The following is a 12,478-nucleotide window of genomic DNA, read 5'->3' on the forward strand; positions in this document are numbered from 1 at the left end:
CAATCTGCACATGAAAAGATGCTCAACATCACTAATCTCAGGGAAATGCAAATCAAAACCACAATGAGATATCACCTCATGCCTGTTAGGATGGCCACTATCAAAAAACTGGAAAATAAAAAGTGTTGGTAAGGATGTGGAGAAATTGGAACCCTTGTGCACTATTGGTGGGAATGTAAAATGGCACAGCCACTATGGAAAACAGTATGGAGGTTTCTCAAAAAATTTTTAAGAAGAATTACCATATGATCCAGCAATTCCACCTCTGAGTGTACATCCAAAAGAACTGAAAACAGGATCTTGAGATATGTGCACAACCACGTTCATTGCAGTGTTATTCACAGGATGCAAGAGGTGGAAGTAACCTAAATGTCCATTGACAAGGGATGGATAAAGAAAATGTAGTATATACAATGAAATATTTTTCAACCTTTAAAAATAAGGAAACTCTGTCATATGCTATTTCATGGATGAAACTTAAGGACATTATGCTAAGTGACATAAGCTAGTCATAAAAAGACAAATATTGCATGATTCTACTTATATGAGGTATCAAAAGTAGTCAAATTCTTTGAAACAGAAAAGTAGAATGTGGTTACCAGGGGCTGGGGTGAAGGGAAAAAGGGGAGTTGTTCAATGAATATAGGGTTTCAGTTTTACAAGACCAAAGAGTTCAAGAGATCTGTTACACAACAATGTACATAAAATTATTATTGTACTGTACAGTTAAAAACGGTTAAGATGGTAAATTTTATACGTTTTTTACCACAATAAAAAAAGCCCAGCTCAACCAGTTGCAATGTATGGACCTCATTTTTACCTTGATTCAAATAAACTATAAAAAAAATTATGAGACAAAAGGGGAAAATGGAATGCTGACTAGATATCTGATATTAAAGCATTGATTTTTTGTGTGATAACATATGGTATTTTGTTATTTTAACATGATTCCTCTTCTTTTAGATAATCTGAAATATTTATGGATGAAATGATGTCTCGGATTTGCTTTGAAATAATCCAGTGGGAACAGGAGGTATGGAGGAATCAAGTTGGCCATGAGTTGAAATTTATTGAATCTGGGTGATGGGTATATAGGGGTCACGGACTCATGCACCACCTACTGTTGGTTATTTCTTCTCCATAATAAAGACTAAACATAAAGTGCCTCTGGGAGTGTTGGGGTATTTACACTTCGCCCTTGAATTCATCTACTGGACTCTTTCTCCCCCTCCAACAGCAGGAAGACCCAGGACCATCACAGTGAATCTAGGGGTCCTGCGTTGATGGAACGCCTTCTCTAAAACCTTTGGTGTCCAAAACTGCTGTTCCACTAAGTGACAAAACAGGGAACTTGGCCAGCAAATCTTCAGTGAAAAAACTATGAAGCAGCAACCTGGTCTTGGTTGAGCAGCTCACTGTTCTGACACCTGTGAGTTGTGGTTTTAGGAATGTCTTATGCCAGTAAGTATTCTTAGTCTGGGGGATTAGAATCACCACCCAACAGTCTACAGGGTCCTTCAAGGTGCAGCAGGCCACTCCAGTGTTCCAGCACCTGGACACGCTGACAACCAGTGAGGGCAGGGGCGTCTGCCCAGGAGGAGCAGGGAACAGGGAGAAGACCACGCCAAACGATGGAAGGATGAGGTCATCAGGCACTGACAGAAAAGAGGCAGCAAAACCTTTGCACCTACTTGGAAGTTTTGCCCACGGCAGGCTGCTCCCTAGAAAAGGAAGGGAAACTTTCTTCCATTCCCTGCCCCAGCCCTCTCTTCCTGCCCCAGATGCTCCCACACAAAAAGCAGTGCCAGTTCTCAGGAGGCTGCAGGTACCCAAATTTAGGTTTAGGACAACAGGGACACGAGGACCACTCAGATTCCCCACTCCTACCCCAGGTCTCTCCTTCCCATTACTGCAGGAAGGTGAGGCCAGTAACACCCAAACCAAACACCAAAGGGAAACAGCCTTGGGGTAAACTAATATTCTAATAGCTTGATGGCTGAGAGAAACCCTTAGGAAGAGTATCTTTGCTAAAACAGAATACAATTAAAATGAGCGAATTTGTTGGTATATCTACACTAGTGGTTCAAAAAAAACTACTTTCACAAGAACAAAGTTATGACACTTTAATAATTTAAATAGAACCAACTTTAGTAACACACACACACACAAAAAATTCAAACAATTTCATTGAACAGTGTATTTAAATGCATCAAATTCTTAAAAATCCCCAGAAAGAACTCAAGGTCATAGATATGAAAAGGTAATCTTGAAGTACTACAGACCAGAGTAAACACAGAAGGTAATTACTTTGCGTTTACCAATAAGACAACAGCGTGTGGATACACAGACCATTATGAGAACATTTCTAGGGAACGTTAGAACAAATATTCATTACAAAGGCATACAATTGATCTCAGAAAGATGAATTTATAGCTGACGATTTCTTTGGCCCTCCGAGTCACACCTGTTTTTACTTTAAAATACCAAACATGAGTTGAATGCTCAATTCTATCTCTAAATGTCTAAATATTAAGCACGATAATGTTTATATCAGGTGAGATTTTAAAAGGAACTCAAAATCAATTACCACTGTACTTCAGAAACTCTAAATATAGAAAAATATAGGAAATAGAAGTAGGGAAGAATTTTTTTGTGTGTGTGTGACGAAAATCAGCTCTGAGCTAACATCCATGCCAATCCTCCTCTTTTTGCTGAGGAAGACTGGCCCTGGGCTAACATCCATGCCCATCTTCCTCCACTTTATGTGGGACGCCGCCACAACATGGCCTGAGAAGCGGTGCATCCGTGCGAGCCCGGGATCTGAACCCGGGCCACCAGCAGTGGAGCACGTGCACTTAACCGCTACGCCATGGGGCCGGCCCCGGGAAGAATTTTTTTAAAAAAAGCCCTTCTGGCACCTTGCCCCATCATAAGTCAAATGGCATCAAAGTGGCAGAGAAAGGGCTCCCAAAGTTAAAGCAAGTACTGTAGTTAATTCTTCTTAAGGTAATGGGATAAATTTGAAGAGCACTATGTCAACCAAATGAGACACTTACGCAGGGAATAACTGTGTTTGTGTTTTTGCAGGGGAGTTGGTGGTTTTGTTTATTTTAATTTGGCCCACATTGCCAAATGTGGAAGAAATTTTAATATAATCATTAATAAGGCAACAGCTTCCTGGACTAAAAGATCTATACCACTTGAACAGTTACACTGAAGACAAGACTCACATGGACCACAAGGGAAACCAGGAGGGGGCTTCTGCTATTTTCCATAATTCTAGAAAATTAGGGTGCATTTTCACAGACACCAACAACACAGCTTTCCTCAGACATTGGTCATCGCTCCTAAATGCGGTCCACAATTAGTTCATTCTGCATTCTTTCATGTTCATGGAAGCTATGGTTCTGCAGACCGGTTCTGCAGACCTGAAAATGATGGACCCTCGCAACAGTTTCTGGAAATACTTAGAAAAATATTTGATAAGACAAAAAAAAAAAAGTTTTGAGACATCTATAAGGAATACATAAAGTAAGCTCCCAAGAAACTTCTAGAGTTAAAACTGAAGACTGGGTATTTGCAGTGTCGGTACTAAGTCTTATAAAATAACGGCTTTTTAAAAAAGGCAAAAGTATCTACACTCTAAATGGTGTGATATTCTCATCAAGGCACAGAGACTTAAATGTCTAAATCTCTGTATGTCGACATGAGAATACACTCGTAAACAACTCCAGGAACTAACTCCCTGCACTAGAATTTTAAAAAGAATAGAAGGTAGAAATGTGCCTTTTTGACTCACAGTAAAATCAAAAACATCCATATTCCACCACCTTCCCTTGGTGACTAACATTACAATTGGATAGTTAAAAAATAAATATATAAAAACTAAAGCGTCACTGGTGGTTTAATAAACATGATTAAAGTGGAGCCTGCTGGACTAGGACTTTGCAGAGCAATGCTGCACACTGCACATAAACTATCATAAGCACTACACCATTTTTGTTTGGGGAGGGGAAAAAACAGTACATTGGTCATAGTTCTCTCCCATTCCCAACACTCCTATGCTTATGAACCAAATTAGCATACTATTTAAACAGAATACATGAATTCTCCCTTCCCAGCACGCTCAGGGGATCTGAATGGCAGAGGTTCTGTGCATGTAACTTACACTATTGGCAGTCTGCTTGAATGCTGCCACTAAAAGGTGGCAAGAAGAAAGAAGAGGGCTCACCCTTTTATTAATTATTTTTACTTAACTTGCTATAAATAATTATTAAACACAATTAGTGACAAGGAATAAAGTTCAAGTCTGTAACAACTGAAAATGGAATGCACAATTAACCCCAGACGAACACAATCGGCAGACCCCACGGCACACGCTGACGTTCAGCTCTTAATGAGGGTCAGAAACTCCTCCCGAGTCTTCGGATCTTCCCGGAACACACCCAACATCGTGCTGGTCACAGTTTTGCTGTTCATTTTCTGTACCCCTCGCATTACCATGCACATGTGTCTAAAAAACAGGACAACAAAGGTGGTTTAAAGGAGTAGACAGTTGCTGGCTTGGTTTGTAAAATAAAAAGCAGGCCAAAAAATTAAATCTAATTAAACTGAGTTCACATTGCCAAGTGTGTTGAAATATCACTTCTTAGACAAATTTGATCTAAAACTTTTTAAGTTTCTTAGTCTTATAGCTTTTATTCTTATCAGTGGTCACGTCCTTAATGCATCCAACAGAAGGGGAAAAGATGGAATTTTCTTCCTAGGTGAAAATAATACAATGGGGTCTACAGAAATGCAACAACTAGATAAAAAGAAATTCAGAATTCTCACTTGACCCATCTTCAAGACCAAGACAGCACTGCGCTAGCTTAGGTGTTCAGAGAAATGCTGAAGTACGCTGGTCTCAGGATCCAGAGAGCACTGACCACAGTGAGTCTGAGCCCCCTGGGGAAGCTGCCAGCACATACGGGACAGAGCTCGTGCCACACCAGAAGAATGGATGGAAACTCTGCCCGCAAAACACGTGCACTTCTCATGATTCACGGCACCTCGAAGTGTCTTCAGCTGCCCTTTGTACCATTCTTAGCTCTATTTCTAAACATGTAACAAAATATTAGGAAAACTGCTTAGAGCAACAAAGAGCTAAAGAAAAAATCAAAGGAAAACATAAAATGATACTGATTGTACAAATCACTACACTTAAGCTATGACTCCCTACACGTCTACAACCCCCACCAAAAACAAAATAAAACCCGTCTCCCATACCCTGGTTCCTATACTGGCAACATAGTAAATGAAAGAGGTAAAAGCAGAGATAGACAACATGACAGTGTCAATTGTGTGGCATCACCTGGTGCTAGAAAAACCGAGCAGCACTAAGTATCCTTTTCACGCACCACATTGACATCATTAAAGGCAAATACAGACTTACGTTGCTTCAACCACGACCCCAACCCCAGCAGGGCACAAAGCTTCTGTGATTGCCACAGCAATCTGTTTCGTAAGGCGCTCTTGAACTGTGGATGTGACAAGGAGCTCAGGTTAAGGGTCTGACACAAACAGATAGCTGGAAGCTTTTGTTGTCTCTAGAATATTTGAAATCTAAAAAGCAGATTTCTATGAGGTTTACGAGCCAAGACACACCAGCTTTCACCAGTTTGCTGTGTCTGCTGCCTGGGCCACAGGAGACCCCTGTTCAATCCCCTCACCTGCAGCACAGGTGCTGGAGAGAGCTCAGGAACCCTGGTGCTCTCCAGCACCACTGGAGGGAACAGATTAGAAGGGTGACCGTCTCAGGTGTGCAGCAAGACCCACAGAGTATTGATAACACACACCTCCATGAAGGCAGAGCACAGTAAAGGAATCAATAGCTCACAAGTGGATTAACAAAGGGGCTACAGCCCAATTCCTGCATTATACTTAGAGCAATGTTGAAAATCAAATATTTAACCAAAATAATGCAGTTCCTGTGCTGAATAAACAACTCTTCTTTGAAAACATACAAGAGTGTTCACTGCAGCACTGCATCTATTTGAAAACTGACAAAATCCCCAAATATCTATCAGAGCAGGTATTGGTCACATCAAGCAGCAGCACAGCCAGACAGTGGGATGCCAAACAGTCAGCAGAACGACGGGGCAGTGACAGGTATGTGGGAACAATGGTTAAGGCTCATTACGTGAAAACAAAGTAGGAAAAAAAGAAAATGAAGCCCCTTTTAAAATACGATAAAAATAAAGCGATTTTAAAATGTCGTTATATGCACAACCACGTGAAGGAATGTGCAAATACAATGAAGATTTATTCTGGAGACTTGAAACTTTCTCTTTCTGTTTTATGTTCCTATGAGGTTTTAATTTTTATAAGTCATATGTATTACACTTGTAATAACAAAAAATACCTCTTTCTTAAGAAAAAATGTTTTTCTGTAAATGAAATAGTTTAAAAGTTTACCTTGTAATCTTCTACTATAGATTTCTACAATCCTAGAAAAGAAAGAATTGTTTTAGTTAATCATGAATGTCAAGTGAAATTGGTAAAGCTTCCTCTAAAGACTAAAAGGACTTTATTGAAGCAATTGTAGGGTGTGGGTAGGGGATTAATGCTTATAAGGGGAGGACAGAAAGACACAAAAACTACAGGGCAATGAGAAGAGGGAGGGTCTAAAGGAGACCACCACCACAACACAGAATAGTGCTTCCCCACGTCCCTGAAGAGGGAGAGAATTACGGGTAATGCTCACTTAGGAAGAATAGAAGTAGAGGGAATTTTAAAGCTCCCAAGTCATCAATTTTAGGCCAAGTCTCAAGTGTTCTAATTAATCATATTGTTTAATCAGAACTTAAAGTTCAAGTTAAAAATAAAAAGCCTACTTGTTAATTAACAGCAGACCATCATCAACTACTATACCAACTAAACCTATTAGGATAATCAGATTAAAACTGAACAGACTTCTTGAGACATCTCTTTGTGACACAGGTCCATATAAGCACTCAGCACCATCAACCCCCAAAACAAAAGCCTTCCAATGTTAGCTTTTTACACAATCTGTCAGTGATGAATTCTCCCCTTTCAACATCTTGCACTCTAGTTGTGAAATGTAAAGATGGTCACGTGAATTACCCATTTGAGGAAAACAATTCACTTTAAGGATCTTTTCTTTAAAATTTGGCCTTTTAGTCGCGAAATTGGACTCAATTTAAGGATCAGCTCGCCTATGAGGCATTTTATGGCTCTTTCCCCAGTAAGCCGCTCAGATGGAACTGACAACTTGCTCCTTGATGCATGTTATAGCCCTAAAGTGAGGAACAGGTCCACCGCCTTATCTACCACTCAGCCTGAAGACAGGAGCCACCCTGATTCTTCTTTGTGTTCCCAGTAGATATACAACATTGAGGGGATATAATTATATATATTTTTTCATCTTGAACAAAAAGCTGAGAAAGGATGGCTTTTAAGCTCCTAGATAGGAAATATGTCTTCTTTCTTACTAGGTCAAATTTCTGTATATACTACTTCTGACAGTTTTCCAGGTGATTAATTTCTCTTATAAGTAGGATATGCCATTGATTTAAAAATTAGTAATGACTTCTCACAATCATCATTTCTTTTTCTCGAGTAAAATTTCAGGTACAGTATCAGACGACAGTGGCGATACTGGGCATCCATACTGTGCACCACACATTAATAGCAGTGCCTGGAACATCTTACCGTCACCCACAGTGCCTGCCTGTTTCTGGTAGAGCACCACTCATCTGCCACAGGAGGGTCGTTCACGCAGACCGTTACTGAGTGCCTATTATGGCATGATTATGTGGTGAACAGTGTCCCTATGCTCAGAGAGTTTAGAAGTGCTTATTCCTGGCTTATTCAGTTTTCTTTTTCAAGTAAGGAGTAGATGTTGAATTTGTCTTCTCAGCATTCAAGATAATCATATAGCTTCCCTGAAATTAAAAAAAAAAAATCTTTGTTTTGCCCTCATGCTTGAAGATGATTTATTGAGAGGTATTTTTTGGGAACAGGCTAGTTTGACGTTGATATTTATCTCCCTTTCAATATTGCTGCTGGCAAATCAATCATCAGTCTACTTGCTGTTACCTTGTAGGTAGTATTTTTCTGTGTGGCTGCTTTTATGATATTTGAGTATATGTACTCTGCATTTTCTATGTTGTGTCTAGGTAGGGATTTCATTTTATTTGTCCTCTTTGGAATTTATTAGGCTTCCTGAATTTGAAGACTGATATTTAGAGTGTGCTCTGGAAATCTTTTCAGCCGTTACCTTCTCTAATACTGAACCTACCCCACTGCCTCTGTCATTTCGTGGAATTTCAATTAAGGGCGTGTAAGACCTGGGAGGACAGAACATGGCATTGGCTCCATAACTTCTGTATTCTCGGAGCAAACCTCCCTGAGGTGAGATGAAAGCAGCACTCGCAGCCTGTCAGAGAAGGCTGTTTGACATGTAGGAGTTTTACAACTACATTCGTAAGTGAGATCAGTCTATAATGTTTTTCAAAGCTAGCTTTATCAGGCTTTGTTATCAGGGATAGTCAGCTTCATCAAATTACTTGGATAGCTTTTCAGGTTTTTCCAAGCTCTGGAATTATTTATACAACATGGGAATTAGTGGTTACTTGGAAATTGAGATAACGTCTATTAAATTGACTCGGCCCAGCCCCTTCCCTCCCACGCTACTCCCAACATTAATTTGACTTTTTCTAATGGCTACTAGTTTATCCAAATTTTCTAACTCTCGGGTCATTCCCTTCTCTCTCCATCTTTTTTTTAACTTATTCATAAAGATTTAAAGATTTTAAAGCATATTTTTAGTTACATAGCCTCTCATTCCTAGATGTAAGTATGTATCCTCTCAGACTTCCAAGCAATCTATGACACAAGATTTTCAACTGAGATTTATGATTTCTATTTTTTGATTTTTCTAAACTAATAACTTTATTTTGTCTTCTTTCTTATTTGTTCTTTAAGCTTGCTTTATAATTCTTTTCCTTTTAAAAAAAATGCTTAATTCATTTTGTTGTCAGTGTTTCTTATTTAATGATGAAAGTATTTATGGCTACAAATTTAATTCCAAAGTGCAGCTTTTTAAAAATTTCAGCTTTATTGAGGTATAACTGACATAAGAATTATAAGATTTTGAAAGCGTATATCATGGTGATTTGATATACAAATACATTGTGAAAAGATTCCTCCAACTAGTTAATTAACACATCTATAGCCTCTCATTTTGTTTTGTTTTGTTTTTGTTCGTGAAAACAATGAACATGGGAGAGTAGATATCTCTTGGATATCCTGCCTTCATTTCCTTTGGATAGACATCCAGAAGTAGGATTCCTGGATCATATGGTAGTTCTATTTTTAATTTTTTGAGGAACCTCCATACTGTCTCCCATAGAGGCTGCACCTCTATGCAATTTACATTCCCACCAACAGTGCACAAGGGTTCCCTTTTCTCCGCATCCATGCCAACTCATATCTCTTGCCTTTTTGATAATAGCCATTCTGACAGGTGTGAGGTGATATCTCATTGTGGTTTTGATTTGCATTTCCCTGATGATTAGTGATGTCAAGCACCTTTTCATCCACCTGTTGGCCATCTGTACGTCTTTTTTTGGAGAAACGTCTATTTAGTTTCTCTGCCCATTTTTTGATTGGATTGTCTGTTTCTTCACCATTGAGTTATAAGAATTCTTTATATATTTTAGATATTAACCCCTTATCGGATATATAATTTGCAAATATTTTCTCCCATTCAGTAGGCTGCCTTTTCATTCTGTTGATGGTTTCCTTTGCTAGGCATAAACTTTTTAATTTGATGTAGTCCCACTTGTTTATTTTTGCTTCTGTTGCCTTTGCTTTCAGTGTCAAATCCAAAAAATCATCACCAAGACCGATGTCAAGGAGCTTACCCCCTATGTTTTCTTCTAGGAGTTTTATGGTTTCAGATCTGATGTTCAAGTCTTCAATCCCTTTTGAGTGGATTTTTGTATATGGTGTAAGATAGGGGTCCAGTTTTCCTAACACCACTTATTGCAGAGACTATCCTTTCCCTTCTTGGCTCCTTTGTCGTAAATTAATTGACCATATGTGCGTGGGTTTACTTCTGAGCTCTCTACTCTGTTCCTCTGGTCTACGTGTCTGTTTATATGCCAGTACCATACTGTTTTGATTACTAAAATAAAGGGGACATGGTTAAGTACTACATTTAACCCAATGGACATCTTATTTAAATAGCCCACTTACTGGCCTTATAACATCTGTGCTAGGTCCTCTGTTTTCTCTTTTGCTTTATGCTTTCTCTCCTGGTCTTCCTCCTCTGGCAACTGGAAAAGTAATCTGGTGACATTTTTGCAAGAAGAACACATGGATGGTATAATTTAACCCTTGCAAATCTTAAGACTATTTTCGATGCCTTCATATGACTTGACTTGACAAGCATGAGTTGACACCAGGCTGCAAATTCTCAAGTGTGGCTAGAGCAAAAGGCAAAGAGCAGCAAGAAAGGGAGCCGGATCACAGTGAGACTTGTCAGCTAAAGTCAGCTTAAACGCCACGGGGCTCTATGCAGGAGCAGCATCATCAAATCCACGCTTTAGAAAGAAGATCCTAGCAGCACATGAGGGCAGATTTAAGGACCCAAAGAGATTAGAGGCAAGGAGGAGTTAGGAGTTTAACATATAAACCAGGAGGAACATAAGAAAGGCCCAGCAGAGTGGCAGAAGGCCAGCAAGAGGCAGCATGGTAACAGGAGGGAAGGGGGTGCTGCAGGAGGTCGGTGAGCAAACATCAGCGATGGATGGATTCCTCCTCCCTCCTTGCCCCGAAATACATTCCAGACAGAACAAAGATGTAAATATAAAAATAAGGCCATAAAAATAACTCCCAAAACATGAGTTTATAACTACATAAAGGTTTAAACCTCTTTATGGAAAAACAATACTATAAAACAAAATCAAAACACAAATGACAAGCTGGCAGAAACTGTTCACAGCACCTGACCAAACGGCTGTAACATTCAGAGAGCTCTGATGAATCAGTCCTAAGACAGACAACCCAACGGGAAAATTAGCACGGGCTAAGAACAGGAAGTTTCTGAAGAGATTCAACCTCACTCTTGCATTAAAGAAATGCAAATTAAAACAACAGGTAGCATTTTTCACTTACCAGTTTGGCAGAGATTAAACAGTATGATGAAACCCAATGTTGGCAAAAGTGTAGAGAAATACACACCCTTTATCTCTTTTTAAGAATATAAATTGGTATGATCTTTTTTGGAGAGCAAGTTGATAATATCAAAAATTCAACCCTCCTTAACCCAGTAAATTTTACTCTGGCAATTTCTCTTACAGGTAAACTCAAAGTACACAAATACATAAAAATATGTTCACCAAAGTATTCTTCTTTTCCTTTTATGATGATAGTCTCAAACTGTAGACTATTGTTATCGATATTAAACATTGGTTAAATGGATTATATTAATCAAAGAAATACTATATAGTCATTAAAAGGAATTTGGACTTTTTGGACTAAAAAGTATCCAAGGGATTTCAGGATATTTTAAATTAAAAAGAAAAGAAACAAGTTGTAGTACAGAATGTAGGGTATGATCTCTCTTTTTTTGCTTTGTTTTGCTAGTTTTAAAGACCTATATGTCTATGTTTGCAGAGAAATTTTCCAGAAGGATAGTGAAAGGATCTCCAGTTTTAACTGTGGGGAATGGAACTAGGAAAGAAAAGCTCTCTGTTTACTCACTCATTTGCATTTAAGTTTAACTGGTAAGTATGTTACTTTTATAATAGAGAGAAAGAGGAAAAAAGAATGTTTCCTCTGTAACGTAATGCCCACTCTACCTTTTTAACAATCTCCCAGTCACCCCTGCCCAAATCTCTTATTTCTGTCCATCAACCTGCTCCCTATCCACTGGAACATGCCTTTCCTACCCTCTTATTTGCCTTTGCTTATGCATTAACCACACCTAGAGGAACTTCTCTTCCATTTAGAATTCTCTCAGGCCTCCACCTCTGGGTGTCTCCAACCCTGCCAGGCCACAGCCATCTTTGGCTCCTCTGAACTGGGAGTTCTAAACCAGGCATTTCTGTGGCGACTTCTGCCTTGTACTGTCCCCCTCCTTGAAGGCAGTGGCTGTGTCCTACTTTTCTCTAGCAGCCACAATAGCTTACCCTCACGGTAAGTCCTCAATAAATAGACTCACTTTGGCTACCCCAAGGCACTAACAATTCTATATTCAAGATTTTTTTTTTTTTTTTTGTGAGGAGATCAGCCTTGTGCTAACATCTGCCAATTCTCCTCTTTTTGCTGAGGAACACTGGCCCTGGGCTAACATCCATGCCCATCTTCCTCCACTTTATATGGGACACCGCCACAGCATGGCCTGACAAGCAGTGCATCAGTGTGCGTCCAGGATCCGAACCGGCGAACCTCACGCCACCGCAGCAGA

The 12,478-nt window shown here is 39.4% G+C and overlaps 1 protein-coding gene across 1 annotated transcript in view; it reads right to left on the reverse strand.

Annotated features, from left to right (window-relative positions):
* Positions 1 to 4,143: 4,143 nt before the first annotated feature.
* GCH1 (GTP cyclohydrolase 1) overlaps positions 4,144 to 12,478 on the reverse strand; it is a 52,337-nt gene continuing 44,002 nt past the window's right edge. The window contains exons 4-6 of the mRNA XM_058566962.1: positions 6,457 to 6,488; positions 5,435 to 5,519; positions 4,144 to 4,513 (exon numbers count right to left, since the gene is read on the reverse strand). Coding sequence (XP_058422945.1) covers positions 4,387 to 4,513; positions 5,435 to 5,519; positions 6,457 to 6,488 — 244 coding nt within the window. The 3' untranslated portion in view covers positions 4,144 to 4,386. The remainder of the gene's footprint in view (positions 4,514 to 5,434; positions 5,520 to 6,456; positions 6,489 to 12,478) is intronic.

Source organism: Diceros bicornis, chromosome 24 (assembly GCF_020826845.1).
Source record: "Diceros bicornis minor isolate mBicDic1 chromosome 24, mDicBic1.mat.cur, whole genome shotgun sequence".
Lineage (NCBI taxonomy): Eukaryota > Metazoa > Chordata > Mammalia > Perissodactyla > Rhinocerotidae > Diceros > Diceros bicornis.